The 22,798-nt window shown below is 41.2% G+C and overlaps 1 protein-coding gene across 1 annotated transcript in view; it reads left to right on the top strand.

Moving 5' to 3' along the window:
- Positions 1-22,798, top strand: part of ADGRG7 (adhesion G protein-coupled receptor G7) — a 150,183-nt gene that overhangs the window by 67,961 nt on the left and 59,424 nt on the right. Inside the window, 3 exon segments of the mRNA XM_088451729.1 lie at positions 23-125; positions 4,074-4,248; positions 5,798-5,963. Coding sequence (XP_088307855.1) covers positions 23-125; positions 4,074-4,248; positions 5,798-5,963 — 444 coding nt within the window.

Below are 22,798 nucleotides of genomic sequence, written 5' to 3'. Positions count from 1 at the left end.
TTTGTGTATAGGTATAAACGAGGATGATAACCTGGTGTCTACTAGAATCATAGTAGATAATGATACCTCAGAATTTCTACTTAACAAAACTGCAGAAGTGCAACTTTTTGTCAAACCTTTGGAAAGTAAGTATCAAGTTCTAGTAGGTTAAGTAATAGGGTCTGACTTTCCAGAAGCACTGCGATTCCAGCAATCTTGGCTGCAGATGCCAAAATAATTAAATGGTAAATCCATCTGAATTATGCTGCATCTGAAAACTAAGACCCTATTCCATATTAGACTCATAGGGCTCGATCCAATTAGGTGCGATGTACTCGCGTGTGCGAGTCATCGCGACAGTGGCTGTGCTTGACGGCCGGCTGGATTCGCTTGAAAGTGCCCGCTACTCCATAGGGCAGTGAACAAATTCAGGCAAATTCAGTGGCGAGTCGGGCTGCAAAGGGTGCGATGTGCCAGGGTGTTGCCGGCATTTTAACGCCATTGCAACGGCATATCACGCTTAATTGGATCTAGCCCATACAGCAGTCATCAATTTTCAGTGTAGAATATAAGGTCTTTAAGGTTAGAATTCCACTCCTAAATATTGTGTTTAAAGCACTGTGATTTCACTTATGTAGATTTATTTATACACTTTGACATTTTTCCCTTAACTTTGCTCGGGATGTAGTTGGCATCCTGGAGGTGGGGATTCTGTCTCGCCCAGGATGCCGGCACTGGAATCCCAACAGGAGTCAGAATCACGGTGCCAGCATCCCGACCATCGGAATCCCGACAGTAAGTGTTGGGTTAGGGGGAGGGTTAGGGGTTAGGCAGCACAGGGAGGGTTAGGGTTAGGCTGTGGAGGGAAGGGTTAGGCTGCGGGGGGAAGGTTAGGTTTAGTCTGAGGGGGGAGGGTTATGTTTAGACTGAGGGGGGAGGGTTAGGTTTAGGCTGCAGATTGAAGTGTCCCACTATGATGAGGAGAACCCAGGCTGAGAGTAGAACCCACATCATTCAGATTAAAACCAGAACAAACAGAATGTGGAGTCTCTCTGACTTTAGAAGGTTGGAATATTCCCCCTAAGGGGGTTAGATTAGGGGTAGGATTAGGGTACTTACCGGCAGGTGTTGGAATTTTAACTCAGTCTGGATGCTGGTGTAGGGATTCTCAGCGCCAGAATCTTGAGTGCCGGCATCCCGTACTCAACCCCTGTGAGGCACTGTACTTAAAGGGTGTATTGGTAAGGCTATTGGGTATGGTAGAAAACACAAGTTAAATGACAAATATATACAATCAAAATTATTAGGGTTGTAACTAGGGGTGTGCAATCGGTACTACCACAAAGAGCACAGGGCTCTATGGGTGGCATTGTCGCCACCCAACAGCCCTTGCCTCTGGCTAGCAGGGTACCTGTAATGGCTCCCTGCAGCCAGGATCACTGCTACGGCACAACCATAGCATCCTTTAGATGCTTCATACAGACACCCTGCAATCTGAGCAGCTGATAGGACCGTCCTCAGAACGCTCCAGTCTGAGCGGCACTTACCAGTGCTGCTGGCCCTTCCCCACCAGTGCTTCTATCAATAATGTGATTATACTAGAGGTTATACTTATATTAATACATATTTTGGGTGGAAAGTTATACTCTGGTAGTACATTAGCTGGAGTCCACTAGGCAAATGGCACTTTGAAATTAGATATTGGCTGCTGCTTACTAGGACTCAGGGATTTATGTTCAGGGGATCCCAACCTCTCTGCTATAGGTGAACTGGCAAATACCTCAGCATACTTTTCTAATTGTTTAATCTGAAAAACTTGATGGGAATGTTTCTTGAGTAGTTGGTCGGTCTACACTTTGTAAATTCTTGCTCACCACTTTTATAGTTGGTTCTGTCTTAAGACTGGCTACCATGTTTTCCTCCACTGTATATTTTGGTCCACATCTGGGCCAACTGCTTTGTCCAGTAATTCACCTTTATTTTATACATTAACATATATACATATATAAACAAAATGGCTGTAAAATATAATGGATAGATAGGCTTACCATATCATCCCTTTAAACTGGGGCACTCAAGGATTACACAGGTTCTGTGGCTCATTAAATCCAGGTGAAATCCAGACATGAAGTCAGCCAGCCACAGAACCTGTGTAATTCATGAGTGTCCTGGTTAAAGGGATAGTATGGTAAGCCTATAGATATTTATAAGACTGTGGGGTATATTTACTAAGATTCGTGTTTGGTCGAGATTGCAACTTCGGGTGATTTTAACCATTTTTTCCAACTCATAAATTTACTAAAGTAAAACTCGGGAGTGATTTCTCTTTTCAAACGGTAAATCTCAGTTGAGAATGCAACCATGAATCAATACACCATCACCCAAACTCGCAAGTACTTTTCATGGAAAAAATACAACTCGAGAATCTACCAAGATTTGTGATTAGAATCATGGGTGTAATTTCAGCAAACTCAGACCTAAATAGAAGTTTCAAATAGACTACCACCGAGCTGCGAATTTTGCAGAAACATACACAGATCAGTGTGACTTGTGTATGTTTTTGCCTGTAATAAGGATGTAAATGATTAATGTTAAAAAAAAATAAAATAAAATGACGTAGGTTTCTCCTCCAAAAAGCAGAACCAGCTCTGGGCTCCTGAGACAGTCCTGGTTCTTAAAATACGGGGAAAAAAATGAGTAGGGTCTCCCCATATTTTATGAACCACCACTAGGCTGCTGAGCCAGTCCTGGTTTTAAAAATAGAGGGAAAAAATGCGCTGGGTTCCCCCTATTTTTAAGACAAGCATCAGATTAAATTCTAGCCAGGGTGTAATGCCACAGCCAGGGGACACTTTTACCGGGTCACCCGGCCAAAGCATTAACACCCCAACTAGTCAGCCCAAGCTGAGGATCTCAGGGGAGGTGGGGCCCGCCAATAAAGGGGTCTCCACTCTCCTGAGCACCCCAGGCTTACGCTGAAGCCCGGGGCTCTTCCCTTCTCAGGGGAGTTTGGGACCTCTCCAATACTTGCCTAACTCCTGGCGCAGGTCAGTCCCCTTCTCCAGCAGAGTCCATGGGTCTTGGCAAAAAACACGAGTCCCCGATCCATTTCGGACATGTATAGATGTACTGTATGTCTTATCACATAAGACATGCATCACATATTTTTTTTTAACATTAACCATTTAACTCCTTAAAACACACACAAGCAGTTGCTTGTTCTGGAGAGTCTGGCTGCAGTAAGACTAAGAAAACTTGGGTGAGAAATCTCGATCACATACACCATCGGAAAACACTATGTCAGCTAATCACGATTCTTGGTAAATTTGAGAGTTTCAGCAGAATAAAAATCACCCGAGTTTCAACGATGCAAATCGAGTTTCTAATCGGGCAATCTCAGTCAGACATGATTCTTAGTAAATTTACTTGTTTAGGTTGAGAAAATGTGATTTAAAAGAAGCTGCTATGAACATATATCTATATTATTTCTCTTAAATAAAAATCTGCAGTAATCAACTATTAATCAAATATATTTTAATTGTGGGAAAGTATGACTTAGGGAGTTTAGGGCTCTATACCCAGATGTAAAATAGATAGACGTCCACCTACTATTTTAGGCCAAGCCAAGATGTCTTAGGACTGTGATGTGATATTGGTGAGCATGATGTGGACTGCCTTGGACATCTGTGATTCAGGAGCATTTTAAGAGAGGAGGGGGCCCGTGTGCAGCCTCTGTTTGGGCCCCCTCCTCTCTGTCAGCGCACTGAGCACTGTAATATCTGGCTTCATGCCTGAATCTACTGCACATGAGCGGGTCTCTGGGAAAATTGCGCCTACACCTGTTTTCCTGGGGACATCTTTTCTGTGCATGCGCAGGTTACCGGGAAAGTGGTCGTTGCCATTTTCCCAGTGATTTTTTGCTGCTCTGCAGCGCCGATGTGGCGCTGCAGAGCAGCTCATTGGAATCTGCGGAGAGGTAAGTATATTAACTATGGGTGCAGGGTGTGCGATATGGGCCCTCTGTGTGCACCGCACACCTTGCACCTATTCTAAAGACGCTTATGCTGTGATTGACTATTGACTAATTTTTACAGATTCTGATGTGGATACAACAGTGGGCTTTGTGCTGTACCAGAATGATAATTTATTTCAGTCAGAATATAAAAGAAAACTAAAACATAAAAGAAGAATAATCTCTGCCAGTATTTCCGAAGGAATATATGCTAATGTGGAGTTTAGCTTCAATCAAGAGGTAGGTACATCTTTATAGTTACAATCATCTATAGCCAATTTCAAGAGTGAGGTGGATACAAGGTACTTTGGCCCAGGCAGCTTAGTGGGCACAGGCGTGCCAGGGAAAGTTAACTACGTGCCAATATTGGACACCATGTCTTTCCTCTGCAAAATTTAGAGAAGAAGGCATGGCCACCTCCACATCCGAGTACCGATGAGCTACCAAACTCTCGCCGGTCCTGCATAGAATTATGATGTCTGTATAAGGCATGAGGCTAGTTGTGTTATGGGCAACAAATGTTTAAATCGTGTTTACCAGACATTGCTTAATGTGTTCTAACCATGTGGCTTATGTAATAACCATGCAAGATTTGGCTCTGGCAAGATTCTGGTTAGTCTGACTGTATATTTAAAGCAGCAACCATTTAAAAGGTAAGACTGGGTTGGTTTTACCTTTTAAATGATTTCTGCTTTACAAATACTGGCAGACTTGCTGGAACCTTGACAGAAACTGCACCCCCAGGCTATTATATAAGTCCCAAAATATCTAATAATGAGCAGACTTCCATTTTGAGACCTACAGACGACATCCTGCACACTTTGACATTATCAACGGTTGGGAGAAATAAATATAGCACTAGTGGTTAATCATTTATGATTTGTGGATGAGCAGATATGCAAATTATGCCTGGAGGTAAATTTTGGCACAGATTTATATGTTGTGTTGGGCATTCTCCCAGACGCCCAGAAGAGTAGAGAAATCTCCCGGGATCATCTACTACCACCAAATCACATCATTGTAGCCCCACCCTCTACTGAGCCATAGCATTCAGTAGTGGCAGGAGGGAAGGTCATAGTCACACTGATGTGATCCTGTTGTCACTCCCTTCTCGTTCCTCCCTAATGGACTTTCCCTTTGGGTCTCCCAGAGAGGAGGCATAATATGTAGGAATGTTTGGTGTATGGACATCTTAATGGCAGGCAACAGCCTTGTATGCAGGGAGATTGGATTGCCAAGGCAACAATGATTTCACCAGCTACTGCAATTTTGTAATAGAGGGCACACTTTGGTTAGCTTAGCAGTGATAAAATCAATAAATGTGATGCTCATATCACCACATATGTGGTTATTTGATGATCTGCACACATTTGGCCAACTTAAGTTGGAAAAATAGCAAAAAACTGTTTTCAGCTGTAAACAAGACTTTGGTTACTGATTATCCAAACAAGCCAACCTAACTATACCAAAAATAACAAATTATTTATGTCAATGGCAAAATATTTCTAATATGTATGAAAACTGTGCTCTTTTTGTTATCTATTTAATCCAGAGGTTCCCAAACTCCACAATTACAGTCCAGGTTTTAAGGATATTTATGCTTGAGCACAGGTGGCTTAATTAGTACTGTAAAGTACGTCGGTCAATTTGATTTAAGCATCTGAACTCAAGCATGGATATCCTTAAAACATGGACTGTAAAGTCAGAGTTGGGAAACCCTGCTCTAAACTGTTGTTTTGTTTTATTTTAAAAATATTTTCATCTTTCTTCTTTGGTCTTGTTATTGTAGTTTGATACATATTATAGCCTGATTCAGTATACATGTGTTTTCTGGGACTATGAGCGCGGAGATTGGAATACAACAGGCTGCAAGAAAACGTCAATTGTGATTGCATCAAATGAGACCACATCATCTGATATCATGTCATTACAATGTATCTGCGATCATACAACTAACTTTGCTGTTTTAATGGTAAGGTTTTTTTTGTCTACTTATCTGTACCTGCAACTTAAAATATACCTCTCATGCAGCTATGAAAAATCTAACCTCAAAGGTACAGCATGACTAACAGCCAGGGGCATATCTGTAATGAGTGCAGGGTGAGCAGGGTACATGGGCCCCCCGGGTCCATGGGAGCCACGCACACACTGCACCCATATAATTTAAAACTCACCTCTCTGTGGTCCCGCGTCGGTTGTCAGAGCTCCACAGAACACCGTAAAATGTCCGCCGCACCCATTTTGCCCGAGTTCTGTGCATGTGCAGTAGACTCCGGGCACACTCTAGCGCCCAGAGTCTACTGCTTCTGCGGTGGCCAGCCAGCTGCATCAGTCGGCTGCCTGGGAGAGAGGAGAGGGCCCTACACAGAGAATGCCCCCTCCTCTCTTAAGACGCCCCTGCTAACAGCATAACTGTAATATACACTTATTAACAACCAAATCATTATTTAGAAAGTTAGTTATTAAACTGTGTCCCTCCCTTGGACATTTAATATGGCTGTTTGTATGGGTTGAAGATCTTGTGGCACTAATCTCATGTAACCATTTAGAGAAATCGAGATTACATTGAAATTTGGATTATTTCCTTGAGTCTGATTATGTCACACTGTACCACGTATTACAGGATCACAGTAAGCATACTCCTGCCAGTGATGGGAATGTTCTCCCACTCATTATATATACCTACTCAAAAAATTTATACATTTGTGTACAGTAGACTTGTACAATGATTGTGGTCCTATCTCCCAAGGAAATCCTTTCATCTGTGCTGATGGGATCCCTGATACAATTGACTGTCAAAATTAGGGCCATTTTTGTGCCCAGGCTGCAGGTGACTGCTGTGTTGGTCCTACATCTTATTCTATCTTGCTGCTGCTTTATGAGACGGCTGAAGTGCTGTGTATTGAAATTGTGCCATGTAGTGTTTATTGTGTAGCTAGTAGGATTTTTTGATGTGGGAATATGTGATGACACCGGGTTTATGTTTTGCTCTACTACTCTCTCAGTACTAGCTGGTCAGATTGAAGGCAGCGTTATATGGTGGCTGAATGGACCCAACATCTCTTCTGGGTTCTGAATCGTTTATTTTCAAACTCACAGGATTACAGCACATATATATATATATATATATATATATATATATATATATATAAACAAAAAAAAAGAAAGAGAGAGAGAGATCAGTGGGTCACAGTATCAAACATAGCATGCAAGACTTATCTTAAAGGAACTACAGTATAGTCACTACCACTTGGTAGCCCTATTCTGGCTGCTGTCCATGATCTTCTGCTCCCATACCAGCAAGGTATTATTATTTAATTTAGCTGTTTGTATAATTTAAAGATCATGTGGCTCTAATCTCATGTGATCATTCAGAGCCACTCAAGAGATTGTATTAACATTTTGAATATTTCCATGGGTCTGATTATGTAACAGACAGTCCAATGTCTCACCACTTTTCTAGAATCACAAAGTGACAAAGTCATTGGAGGCTTCCATAATAAGATTAACAAATGCATCTTCTGATAAGCCCAACAGGAACCATAACTCCTAGCCAGAGCTGTCATTGCAGCATAAAAAGTTTCTGGAGCATTGCATTGTTATATGGTCAGCCTGCTTCTCATAGTAGTTTGGCATCATCAGGGAAATCCTTAGATAACTCACTTGCCCTTGATTGGTGCCAACTTATAAGTGGGCCACCCCTGAGCTTTCCCCAGAACTCACAGAACACTGGAACATTCTGCAGTGAGCGTCTCTCAGCAGTCTAGTCAGACAGAAATATGAGTCAAGAGGCTCATATTGACACCACTGCTTCCTGAGCCATTCCCCATTTTAAACCATTGTGTTTTTTGACCAAGAAGTGTCTTCCAGAGGTCAGTGGAACCTCCACCTGGTGACATTTAAGAAATGTCAAAACATCTGTCACACACACATATACTTTACATGCAATACACACTTAGAGCTCTAGTTATCAAGCAGTAAAAAGCCATTAAAGATTTTGTTGGCCTTATCCTACTTTCTGCACTTTAGTGCCTTCCTCATAGACCTCTATGGGAACAGCAATTGACTCAAACTGTCACTGGTGGAAAACCAGGCATTTGCTGCTAGGTAATGCCATCTGGAGAGGAATGGGGAACTGCAAGATGAAGAGGCTTCTCAGCATCTTCTATGGGTCAAACAATGTGCATATTACTGGAACCTTTTGCCTACAAAGTTAGGCTGTTGCTTATAATGAGAAAACTTCTACTTTTGGATTCATATATTGCAAAAAAGGCTGAGAGAAGTGCTATCAGACTGACAAAGAGTTAAACTCTGATGCAGCGCATAGCCTTGCAGGCTGGAATAAAATTCCTTGTGATGCTACTGCCATAACCAATGTGGCTAGCCAATCGGTCAGCAAGGGGATGCGTAGATTGGCATTAGGAATCTTTGTGTTTGATGTGAAGGTACTCAAGCCTCTTTGATTGCTGATGACCAGACAGGAAAGTAATCAGTAGTCACTGTCTGCTGTTTGGTGCATATTGTTTTGGTTTTCAGTTTTGTTTCTCTCGTCTCCACCTATTACTTCTTATTATCTCTCTCTGCTGCTTTTCTTCCTCCTTGTCTTCTAGTATTCTGTCATCTTTTCTCTCGTCCTATACTGCATTGGCCTGCACCACCCCAGTGCTGACTAACATTTATACCAGCATGTACGAAGGCCAAGCACAAATATCACCTCCCCAACCCACTTCTTGGATGCCATGGCATGCGCTTTAGAATTGTGCTGGGCCCGTCTACCTTGCCTGTGCCCTCTACCTGCCCAGCTGGCAGCTCCTCCAGCTCCCCTGGCCTGCTCTGTCTGACATCAGGGCTCTGACTACACGATGATGTAATGACAGGGAGCCCCAGCGAATCTCCTAAGGTCCCTTCTTCTGCTTTTTTTTCCTAAAACTTGTGCGTGTTCAGGTTCAGGCAGAGGCACTCTGATAAAAAATGATGTTCAGTAGGTGCCGTGCCCCAATGTTAGTAATATAAGCACTGAAAGTCGCAGTGTGAAGTTAACATTTAAAAAACAGATTAAATTCTAAAACATGTGTGTGTTCAGGGCCAGGCAGTAGCACTGTGTTAAAACATAACACCAAAAAATGCACATCTTATGTGTGGAATTATTTTACCCAAATCTTGACAACAATTGTCTTGCCTTCTGTAATGTTTGTAAAGCCAAAGTAAGTGGGAACCCCCTCCCTGTTATGTAATTTGCAGTGAGTTCATGCAACTTTTTTGTCAAAATCTGAAAAATATGTTAAAATAATAATACCATGCAGTCCAGCATCAGCTAGCTCCCATCTCTCAGCTAGAGCCCAGCACATGCAATCTCCACCACCAACACCTTCATCATCAATCTCCTCATCAATGATCGGAGGTAGTCTATCCAATTTGCAAAGGCTGACTGACTCCTTCCATATCCAGGATTCCTCAGAAGAATCCTGGAGCACTAGGCCTGCTGTTGTTGCTGCTGGGGCTGAATCTTTATTGCAGAAGGGGACCAAGAAGACTACAAGTAGTTTCAAACAACAATTGACTGTGAAACAATCCTTTGTAAGATGAAGCAAGGGAGCAAGTATGAAAGCTGCCAGAGGATCACTGAAGCCATAATGGCTATGCTAGTATTAGATCTGCATCCAATATCCACCATTAATGCATCTGATTTTAGACAGTTAATTGAGGTACTGTGACCGCGCTACCCAATTCCATCTCAATTCTATTATAGCAAGAAAAGCAATTCCTCGCTTGTGTAAGGACATTAAAAACAAATCACATATGAATTACATGTTTTGTACACACACATTTATATTCATACTGCTGTTTCCCTAATGCTAATGTTCCTTTCTTGTCAGAGGACCATTAAGGGATATAAGCAGGGGAGTCAAGAGCCACACCAGGCCCAGGGAAGGGGGGCAGCCTAATTGCGGGAGGTATGACCACACCTCCTTAGGCTTAAAAATATATATATATATCTTTTTTAATGCGTGCAGGAGATGCTCTCTGTGGCATGAATAATTTCAGGACATTTTCAGTTGTCAGCAATTGCATGTAGAAGATTGCAGCACTTGCAAAATCAGTTAAATTTGCCATACCACCAACTGAACCAAGAGGTAGTAACAAGGTGGAATTCCACCCTTTAGTTTATATGCTTCATCAAATGGAAGAACAGCAACACAACATGCCATGACATAGAGAGAGGAGGGGGAATGTACCTTAGTCCAGCACAGTTGAGAATACTTTCAGTTTTATGCAAGCTACTGAAAACATTTGAAGTAGTAACCTGTGAAGTGAGTTCAGACACTGCCAGCTTGAGTCAGGTGATTCCCTTAATTAGACTACTGGAAAAGCAGCTTGAGAAACTGAAGGAGGAGATGAAATTAAGTGATTCTGTTAAGTATGTTGGACTTGTAGATAAACTTTATTTGCTTTGCCAGAATCAAAGGGTTGTCAACATCTGTAAGTCATACATTATGTCTTTCTTTCCAACTGACACACAGATGCAAATAGCTCCTTGTGAGCAAGTTGTCAGATCAAATGGCACATAACACGATGACATCTCCTTCAATTTCTTCTGCAACTGCTGCTGCCAGGAAAAATTGTGCTTTCCCAAGAGACCCACTGGTGATGAGTCAACTCAGTGCACCAGAGTGACACAAAATGACATATGGGCAGATCTAAAAAAATTGCCCAAAATTAATGACACCCATATGTGGAGCATTATTTTAAATACAGTGTACAAATAAGCATGTCAGATAGTCCCTTTGACTACTTGTGGAAAAAGAAGCAATTTGGAGGCCCTTGTACAAACTTGCTTTGCTTTACTTAAGCTGCTCACCCTCCAGTGTGTACTTGGAAAGTGTTTTCAGCACAGCTGGGAAGCAAGTGAGCAGAGGTGTAGTATGTAATTATGGTGCCCGGAGCATGTATGTGCTACCATGCCCCTAACCCCCAAGTGTGCCAGGTAGCATGTAGGGGCAAATTAAAGGGAAATAAAAATAAACATTAGGGGCAGTATCAAACTGGGACATGGAGGGCTAGATCTATTATATCCAACCCACTAAAGTAATTCCATCAATTATAAATAAGCCACTATTTCCTGTTATGCCACACAGCAGTGCCCCTTATTCACATTACGCCACACGGTAGTGTCTTTTATTCATGTTACACCACAATAATGCCTCTTATTCATATTGTGTTACACAATAATGGCTGCAATGCATGTTAAGCCACACATTAGTGTCCATTAATTTGTGTTATGCCACAGTTTTGACTATTTTTTCACATTATACTACACAGTAGTCCCCACAGTTCATATTCTGTCCAGAGTTCAAATTATGCCACAGTAGTGCCCTTTATTCACATTATGCCTAGCAATACTGCCCAGTATTTACATTATGCCACAATAGTGCCCCTTATACTCATGCCATAGTAGTGCCCCTTATTGGCTTTTGGCATCAGAGCAGTCAGACGTGACCACACCAGACTCACTGATCAGGCTTCTCCCAGTCACGGGTGCCACAACCCAGGCTCTCAGCATCAGTACCCGGCTCAGGCCTCCTCTCAGCAGCAGGGACACAGCTGATTCTCCAGGCCAGCTAATGCCAGTGCCAGGGTGGTAGGTGGGACCCACCTCAGAGGTGGGAAAGAGGAGAAGCCGGGGGTGATGGTGGGAGGGGACTGCCACCTCATCCCTCTTTGTTATTGCCATGGCTCCACCCTTCCTCAAAATGCTAAATACTGCCTTGGGGCTCCATATTAATGTATATATAAATACAAACAGTGTACAAATTTCTCACACAGCTCTCCCCACTCACTCAGATCTTCCCCTCTCTCACACATATCTTCTCCCCTCAAGTGCACACAATGATCCCCCCTCATTCAGACCCTGCCACAGCTCTTCCCCCTTACACAGCTCACCTCCCCTTACACAGCTCTTCCCCCACACTCAGAACTTCTTCTCATTCAGATCCCCCCTTCACAAACACACAGTTCTCCCCCTCACAAAGATCCCCCCTCCTCACACAGACCAACCGCCTCACACAGACACACACACAGCTCTTCCACTTAATAAAGCGCCCCTCCCTTCACACACAGATCTCCATGCCCCCTGTCTGGAGGCACTTATCTCTTTATGTGTTTCAAACTCAGCTCAGGAGGTGCTCTGAGATTCATCGGATGTCTAATCTCTGGCGCCCTGACCTGAGCAGGTGCCTGGAGCATGTGTTCCACTGTAACCACCCTCGCTACACCCCTGCATGTGAGTGATCATCATAGGATGTTCTGGCTCTTAATCTTCAAATGGGCTCTCAAGACCCATTTCTTCCTCAGTGCTTTCCAGCGCTCATCCTAACTCACTCCTCTATGCTCCTTCCTCACTATCTAGTCCATCTGTGTCACCCCTGTTTGTCTGACCCTCCCCTTTAGAATATAAGCTCTTGCGAGCAGGGCCCTCTTCCCTCACGTGCTTCTCCTTGCCTTACTTTTACTTTCATTTACAATGGCACCTAAAACTTGGTTACTGACACCCTGCTGCTTATTTAGGTGTTATGCAGCATTGTTTATAAATCATGTACTTGTCCTGCATTGTCTGTACTGTTAATAACTGCTGTCTTGTGTGCTCATTTCTTTCTGTACTTAGTAAGGCACTACGAAACTCTTGTGGTGCCATATAAATAAAGGATAATAATAATAATAATAATAGGAGGCTACTTCCACAAAATGTCAAAAAGATGATGTTCTTAAAAATGAACTACAAATAACATAAGGAAGACATTACTTTAAAATACGGAGACTTCTGTAATGGTGGATTCCAGTGGTGATGAGTTAATATTGTGTGATGATGATGTTCACACTGATGAGGGTGAGGAGGATGATAGCAGTGTTCTCCCCAGAATTTTTTTCCAGCCGGGTGGCATCAAGAACTAGCCGGATGGCATCAAGAAGAAGCCGGGTGGGGGTTTTTGCAATAATAAAATGCTTTAAACCCTGACCTTATAATAATTTAAACTTGAAACAACATTTTATATATTAATTATCTTCTTATTAGAGGCCCAGCCATCTGATTATGAAAAAGCTGCAAAGTCTCTAGGATCTGCTCCTTTTTATACAGCTTCCAGATATTTTCCCAACTTGCAGGCTCCCAAAGTGGCGGGTGGTAAGCTGTTTCTTGCCGGGTGGTGCACCCGCAATAAACAGCCTGGGGAGAACACTGGATAGTGATGTCATCTTGCCACTGTAGAGATCATTAACAACACTCTTAACTGCCTTAAGCCAATTGGTAGCTTGTTTTGTGGGGGTCCAAACAAACCAAGCACTTTAGCCACAAAAGTGTCAGACCCTGTTGTTGAAGTGCTTGGTTTGTTAAACTGTGCATTTCCTTTTTAATATACAACATAAGGGTGGGATGGCCTAAGTTCAATTCCATCTTGCACCACTTTTCTTTCAACTATGGGCTGTAGTTTGGGGGCATTAGGGACACTTATTTTGCAGAGACAAACATTGGATATTGCTCTAATATAGTGTTGGCTAACCTTGACACTCCAGCTGCTATGGAACTACATAACCCAGCATGCACTGCTACAGTTTTCCTATTAGGGCGTGCTAAAACTGTGGCACGGCATGCTGGGATATATAGTTCCACAACAGCTGGAGTGTCAAGGTTAGCCAACACTGCTCTAATACATTACTAATTTGCAAAACATTTTAACTAGAAAAGAATACAATGTTAATATCCAAGGATTCCTGACAATGGTTGAAACAAGCCAAGAAAATTAATAGTTGCACTGCAGACCTGCAAACTCCAAATAGCCTATCTTACACTAACAAATATTAGGAGGCTGACCTACTAATTAAATTAAACTGAACCAATTAAATTAACTAACAAATACTCCACCTCCATTTCTATGTACTGTCCTCAGGCATCTGATCTAGATCTTGATTAATTAAAATATTCTTGTTTGCTATGGGGTTATGTAGTTTATTAATCTGCCATCCTGTCTGCCACTGTTATGAGGCAATGTTTCATAGATGTGCTATATTCTTTTAAATTGCAGTGTGTTTGTGTTGCTGATCTGTTGCTTAGTTTAGCCAGCCAGCCTTTGGCCAATATTTGCGAAAAATATTATGAGCTGTGAGGTGGTCAAAATTGACTGGAAGTTAATGATATTGAGGTTAATAATACTGTAGAAACAATAGGAAAAAATCCAGACACAAAACAAAACACGTGAGGGTATTTTTGCCAAAAGCAAAACACGACGATGAGTTAGAACCAAAACACGAGGGTTGGTGAACATCAATATTTCATATATATACCAGCCTATGATTACATTCATGAGTATACAACACATACCAAGCCTATCTCTCCCAAGCAGTGATATTGTTCAAGCACATGGGAAGGCATTAACACATCTAACCAGCGGATCTCAAACAATTATATCAACCAGCATCAATCATTACAAATATTACAAAACTCTATAATCAATCACTTTCCTGCATGCTGGTAAATGAACAGACTATTGTACACTACAGTGTAGATGAAAAGTACAGATTAGATCACATTATATCATCCACTGTATGCTAACACAGACTTATGAATTCCCTTAATAAACTACAAACTACAAACTTATTACATACAATCTAGATAAGCTATGAACAGGATAACACAAACTAGTTACAGATATCATATAGGCTAACCACTGTACAGTTTACTTAGACATTATGAGTAGATATCTCCAGGCCTCCTGGGGAATGAAGCTGCATCTTAGCCTCCTTCTGGGGGGGGGAAGTCTGCTCTGCCTGTGTCTCTGGTGTCTCCTTGCAAGAATGTGTGTTCCCAGTGTGTCCCTGTAAGAGTGTCCACAGTGTAAAAGCCATACTCCTCCCCTCACCTGTGAAAGGGCCTCCCAAACCCCCACTTTGAAACTCCTATCCCACCAGTGTGATACAAATGCTAAACAGGTCACTTCAAATGGACACAGATCAGCCTCCAAAAGCTTGCTGTCCCCTTATCCCCCCCCCCTGCATGCATAACTAAGCTGCTAACATTTTACGAGGTACATTTTGGTGTTTTAACTCTCTACGGTCCATAAGTTGAGAATGCATGTTGCGATCTTCACCCCGATGATACCGGAAAACTGTTGAGAAAGTGTACATCAGTATAACACCAAACATGGCTTACTTATCATGTATTAAACCTTATATACCAAATAGTCTTTATTTCACAGCATTTGTAATAAATGAATAAAACTTGGATCTTTTACTTTATAGCTATGGAACCTTTTGTGTAAGTGTGCATTATGTAAGTATTAGGGATATGAGAAAAAATGCTAGTTTGCTATGAACGCATGCAGCTACTAAACAGCGTTCGCATGTAGGCTATTATGTATTCACTAATGTGCAACATATTAACAGCGCAACTGTGTGTATTAATGTGTGTATGAGGTATGGTAAAATATGCGATCGCATGATGCTAATAGTAGCATCGCCATATGTACTAAAGTGTGAGTTTAGCTAAAATGGCATTGGGCGGTCATTTGCAAAATGGCATCTTGCAGGTTCTTGTTTCTAAAATGGAGTCTAGCTGCCATTCGCAAGATGGCGTCGCGCAAGCTAATTTTTACGCTGATTCCGTCTCAGCCCCTAATCCAGCTTCGACACAGCGAATCCGCACTGCCATTCCCGCTGGTCCACTCACCGGAAGCCGCTAGATGATGCACTTCCGGCATCTGCGTTCCACCGTCACCCAGCAACCACAAGCTTGCGCTCCGGCACTTCCCAGAGGCAGTCGCGGACACTGAGGGCCCATCCGCAGCAGTCAGCGGCCACATCAGACTGGGGATCAATGCGAGCTGGATAACACTAGTGAAAGAAAAATAAAGAGAAAGAACTACACCATAGTGAACATAACAATCAAAAAAATAATAAAAATCAAAAAAATAATGAAAATTAACAGAAATATATACATCATGACCATAATAGAACTTAGCGATATCCTAATTAAAGCTAGAGATGATGGTATTATTAATAATCAACTATTGAAAACTCTGTATCCTGAATTCCCTAAAGTCCCATTACTATATACTTTGCCAAAACTCCACAAGGATGCCATTAGACCACCAGGGAGGCCCCTAATATCGGGCCGGGAATCTCTGATCAGCCGGTGGCTCAGCTCTTGGATCACATTCTGCAACCTCTATTATCATTGGAAAAAACCTTTCTCAAAGACACCTCAAGTTTCCTGAAGTTGATAATAGATCTTAAGACGGTTCCTTTAGGTACACTCTTCTTTTGCTTAGATATATGCAACTTATACACTTCAATCCCACACAGAGAGGAACTGCAATCAATGAAGATATTTTTAGCTGAACGCTTGGAGGCGGATATCTTTGATGCAGATCTATTTTTGACCCTGCTGGAATGTACACTCTATAAGAACTTTTTCTTATACAACAGTGAATATTACCCATGGCTGTGCCATGGGTTCTGCAGTGGCACCGTCGTATGTGAACATATACTAGACGCTTGATGGTGTTTGTATACACCTGGTCTTTTGGTACGCAGCCTCACTATTGTTATAAATAGAGATTTGTCTCTAATAAAACTGTATCACACTATTGGCAACCCATTTTGTTCCCTTTTATCATTTGAAGAACAAGAGGTGTTAACGTTGTGGTGTGAAGTGGCAAATTCATTGGGCAGACTGACTGGACTTTGAAGAAGCTTCATTTTATTTATTGCATTCTTCCACTCACCCATGTTTTGGAAATTTTGAAGGTCCCTATCATACTGAAGAACTTTTGATTATTACAGTTCCTGTAAGTGTGGACATATATGCTGACCGTGACCCCAATCTAAGGTTTTGCTCAGGGTTTATTTCTTTTTTTTCAGCGAGCACATATAAGTTCTACAAAGAAAAAAGGATGTTCTTCAGCAATCATGATATTTATCAATACATCCTTTTATATATCCGTTATATAGACAATGTTTTCATGCTATGGACGGGCGGACCTGATCGGTTGGAGAAATTTAGGCACAAGATCAACAACATAGGTTCGGCAATTTAAATTTACCTATGTATATAGCTTGGAGGAAGCAAATTTTATGGACGTTAAGGTCAAGATACTTGATGGGGTAATACATACGGATATTTATCTGAAAGCAACAGATAGGAATACATTTTTGATGGCATCCAGCCACTACCCTCAAGCCCTTAAAGTAGGATTGCTGTTATCTCAGATGATGAGAATTTCCTGTATCATTAGTGACCCGTTAAAGATCCCAGATCAAATTGACATTCTAATTGAGAAATTTCTCATGAGGGGCTATGACAAATCTACTCTACTTCAACAAAAATCTAGAGTGTTGAAAATGAAGAGAGAAGATCTTCTAAAAATAGGGAGATAGACAATCTCATCCCATGGTCCAGCGAATATTCCCTGGCTAGCCCTATAAATCCATAGAGCAACTCAAGCTCCTTGACCCATTGTCTCTACCGATAAAGACTTGCCGGGAAATTTAAATATAAGAGCCCTGTAGCTGCATTTAAACGAGGACGTAATCTGCAGGATTTATTGGTACATTGAGACATTACGGGTAGAAATCTACCCATTTTGTCTAATATCCATACAAAACCTCCGGGCTGTTATAAATGTCTGAAATGCACCAAGTATAAATTTCTGCTCAACTGCAAATCTTTTAAACATCCACATCGTTATTATCCTTTTGACATCAAACATGTATTGACATGCACCACAATGTATGTCATTATTTGCCCCTGTGGGCTATACTATGTGGGTCAAACCACCAGGAAATTTTGTGAGCTAGTGGCTTTGCATTGCTTGGCCATTAAGCTTTCACTCGATTGGAGAGACATTGATCAGCCTGTTGTCCGCCACTTTAAAAATGCGGGTCATAGTTTAACATTAAAATATGTCATGATTGATCACGCCCAGGATCTTTGAGAGCCAAAATCCTCCTGAATAAGGAAGCAAGATGGATTTTTAAACTTGATACTGTCTACCCCAGGGGTCTAAATGACAAAGTGAACTGGTACACACTTCTTTAAATCTTCTATATATCTCTCTGGATATATATATTTTTTGTTGGACTTTTTTTGACATATTTTCTTGGGACTTTTTTTCCTTTGGATGAATTTTTTGCGTTATTTTTGGTATTTTCTATAAGCCCACTTTGTGGATCTCATGGGATCTATTATGGTCACGATGTATATATTTCTGTTAATTTTCATTATTTTTTTGATTATTATTTTTATGATTGTTATGTTCACTACGGTGTAGTTCTTTCTCTTTATTTTTCTTTCAATAGTGTTATCCGGCTCGCATTGATCCCCTGTCAGTGACTCCTGGCATGTGCTCGATCTGATGATGCCACTGACTGCTGCGGACGGGTCCTCAGTGTCTGCGAATGCCTCTGGGAAGTGCCAGAGCGTAAGCTTGCGGTTGCTGGGTGACGGTGGAATGCAGACGTCGGAAGTGCATCAGCTAGTGGCTTCCGGTGAGTGGACCAGTGGGAATGGCAATGCGGATACGCTGTGACTTGTGGGCTTCATATAAGTGGGTAAGTTCACTGCTTGAGTTGTTGTTATTTTGCTGGTGATGGTTTGACAAAGGGGGTTGCACCCCAAAATGTTGCCTGAATACATCCACTTTTTACACATTGAACGTCTCTGAGTTCCTTTTCCTACCTGGAGTGATTATATATATATATTATAAATATATATATATTATATATATATGGGCGTGGCTAGATGATGTGAGTTGCTGTGATGTCAATGTGTGATTTTGCAAAGCTTTGAATGTGGACCGCCACAGGATGCTGGTTCTCTGGGTATCGTTACTGGTGATTGTGCCTGTTATGCTGTGACATGCTGACTTATGTTAACTTAGATGTTTGTGATTTTTATTACAAGTAAAATCATTGTGTTTATATTACTCACAAGTGTGCGCCTTATATTTGTACACAATATATATATATATCTACTATATAAAAGCGAAAATTTGTCCTTCTGTCTTTCTATACAAATTCACAGTTTACAAGCCACGATCGTGAAATTTTACATACGAGCGTATTAAAACACGGTGGAGGCAACTAAAAAAAATTTGAAATCGAAATTAATTACTGTTAATTTTTAATTAATGAAAAACCCCAATTTTTGCCTAGCATTCGCCCATTACTGGTCAGGTACGGAATTAGAAAAGGATTTAGCTTACCTACTATCTTTTCTTTTCTATCTTCTCTACTATATAAAAGCGAAAATTTGTGCTTCTGTACTTCTGTCTTTCTATACAAATCCACAGTTTACAAGCGAAGATCATGACATTTTACATACCAGCGTATTAAAACACGGCGGAGGCAACTAAAATAATTTTAAATGTAAATGAATTACTGTTAATTTTTAATGAATTAAAAAACTATTTTTGCTGGATGCTGATTATGGGGCCTCATGGCATATGGGTAGGGCCTCGGAGCAAGCGTTTTGTGCTCTCATGTTTGTCATGATCTTAATGTTTATTATCGAAGAGAGCTTTAGCAGGCTTTGCCCGCATTCTCAGCTCTCTGACTATACCAAATTAAGCAACAACATTCACTTCTTTCTTCCAACTGTGTCAAAATGATGACTTTGCAAGGACCCTGCTGTACTGTGAGCTGCCAAAATATTACACATGGAATGCTTCTTGAATAGTATTTCTGCGCAGAAAACTGAGTCACTGTAGATGGTCATCCTGGTATCAGAGCAACAGAAGCTCTTGGCCGTATTTACACTGTAGGCCGTATCCTACAAATTTTGAATGCTTCTATCTCCGAAGTTTGCTTTACACCGTTAAAGGTTCTACTTCCTTCGAGGACCTTAGGACTGTTGATGGGGAAATTTATTACACTTTTCGTGAGGCCTGCCTAAGGAGAGGTTGGTTGGAGGATGATGTGTAAAAGAACATTCTTAAAATCCCGGGCAACGCTGGGTACTCCAACTAATATATATATATATATATATATATATATATATATATAAATATATCCTCCAAAATGACAAGCGGTACTCAGAGACATAAATCCAAATACCCCCACCAGAGAGGTTTATCAATATCAGTCAATGTTTTGGGGTCTTTCACCCCTTGCTCAGGACAACATGTTGTCCTGAGGAAGGGGTGAAAAACCCAGTTGCTTTAACTGATATTGGTAAACCCCTCTGGTGAGGGTATTTGGATTTATGTCTCTGAGTGCCGCCTGTCATTATGGAGGATATTGATTAGGGGCGCTGACCCCATCAGGAGGGCACTAGAGCCAGCTATATGCTTTGTGGTTATTGGAGTGCATGGTATAAAATATATATCACACAAAAGCAGTTGGATTGAGATGGATAAGCATGCATATAGTGTTTTTATGAATCAACTATTAGAGGGTCAACCATAAACCACGGACATAGGTATATGTATTCCAATTATGAGGTTCTACAACATCTGAATCAGAGATCCGTATAACAATTTTTGGTATCACATTGAATACAAGTGTGTAATTGGAGATTTACCCCTGAGGAAGTCTCTTAAAGAGACGAAACGCGTCGGGGTTTAAAAGAAAGGTGGACACTACATCTAAACATTTTTCCGATTGGAAGGTGATTAATTATCCTTCTTTAAAGATTGGTTGTTATTAATAACATGTAAGAAATGTCCATCTACTGTATTGTTGGTTTTATAATATAAAAAATAATATGATCATTTTAGAAATTTAATTGTTTCTTAATCTGTTGGACCAACTGATTTGAATCGAAAAGCAAATAGGAACACATAGTGAAATGGTCTCCTTAAAGAGAATTCAATATAAGAGCGAGTGTATTGCATGTCATTATAAAAAAGTTGTGTTCTAATAAGAGCGCCCAATCAGTAATTTGTTTGTGTATATATATATATATATATACACACAATATTCAGCTTGAGATTAAATCAGCTTCTCCCCATTACTCTCCATTTTTTCAACAAAATCATACAGTCACCCAGCAGACAGCACTCAGGGAATAAAAAACGCGCACGATGGCTGTTTGTGATCAATATTTCAATGAAGCAGTGTTTTCATCAGGGTTATTTACTGAATATCTTACACATACCTGCTTATAACAGTGCACTCCCATCAACATGAGGGACACCGTCTTCCTCCGCTCTGAGCGGCAGGTGGTGCTCACTCATGAGATTACCACTACCCGGTGCATTATCATGACACCCTGTGAAAACAACAATATTGCCATAAGCACAGAGCTAGTAGGCAATTTATTATATACTGTACATAAGTACATACAAAAAGGATTCACTCACTAGTCCTAATCGAGTATGATCATTCTAATACATATTACAATAAACAGCATCAACATAGTCCCTGTTTTATCAGTAACTTTATATAATATAACAGTTTAAAGTTAATTAACAAATGAAAAAGCATCTTTATTTCATACTAAACAAGTGCATCAAAATTTAATTACACTTATACGTCATATTGATAGCCTTATATACTGTATAATAATGTGAAAACATATCAATAGATATTGTTTATAGATATTGTTTATAGAAAACATTGCAAGCTCAAATTCATAGCCAGCTTGACACTAGTTGCAACATTTTTTTAGATCAATCTCCACCCAATTTTAATACAGGTACATGATCTATGATTTTATACAGGGGCAGAACTATGGGAGACAATGGAGGCACCTGCCATCGGGCTCCAGCTCTGAAGGGGCACATCCTCTATTGTCCACAACATATTCACCCCACTTAGGGCTGTAACTATGTACCTGGAGTGTACTGTCACGGCCGCCCAATACATGGCACCCCTTCCCACCACCTGAAAAGCCACCATACACTAGTGGCAAGCTCCATGTCAGACCATCAGCTGCTACCTTCGTCTATCTATAGCCTGTCTGCATGCGAATTGCTACATTACAGTGTCAGCGGCTGTGATGGGGCACCAAATTATACCTTGCCTCCGGGCTTCTACGCCACTGATTTTATACCATATTGTGTGAATGTGAACTGATGGGAAGGAGGGAGAGACAACCATGGAGCAGATGGAAGGTAAAGAGATTGGCTAGGGTGCAGATGGGATGGAGGAAGAGGTGCATAGGGGGGATCAGTGATGAAAGGGAAGGCACACAGAGAAGATATAGGAGGCAATCTGGGAAGAGTTGGGATGGATAGCAGGTGACCAGAGAGCAAGAGGAGAGAAACTAGGGATCAAGGAAAAAGAAAGCCAGAAATGGACCTTTGATCTGTTATCTATGATATACTGGTAGGTGGCTGGTTTCTGCTTGGGCCAGCAAACAAATCACTGCAAGTGACAGTAAAAAACAAAAATTGACAGGTGCCATCTGAAAAGAGCCCCTGCATTCCGGTCCCTGTTGGTTGCACATGTTGGGACAGTGATGTAATGTTAATTCTAGCATAGGCCGTGTCCACTAAGGGCCTACTATAATTCTGAACAGATGTGCAAACTAGGACTTTTGCACATATATGGCTGAGAATGTCTTATTATTTGCATGTGGTCTAGGGCAGGTCAAAATACCAGATGATGAGGACGCTTGTGATTGGCTCTTTGAAAATGAACTGTTGACGCTGATAGAAATGCTTTCTTCTATGCTAGGCCATATGCTATGATTTTGTTTGTGTTTAAGTATTTCTTTTTTGCTTACACTGTAGTTTCTTTTGTATTAGACAGGTTTTACCATGTTGGACAGTTTCACCAATGCCTAATAGGGAATCTGTATTTTACAAACATGGGTAT

The sequence above is a fragment of the Taudactylus pleione genome, unplaced genomic scaffold (assembly GCF_031769625.1).
Source record: "Taudactylus pleione unplaced genomic scaffold, aTauple2 ptg000026l, whole genome shotgun sequence".
Lineage (NCBI taxonomy): Eukaryota > Metazoa > Chordata > Amphibia > Anura > Myobatrachidae > Taudactylus > Taudactylus pleione.
The sequence above is the reverse complement of the archived record's forward strand: the minus strand, read 5'-3'. Positions and strand labels throughout refer to the sequence as shown.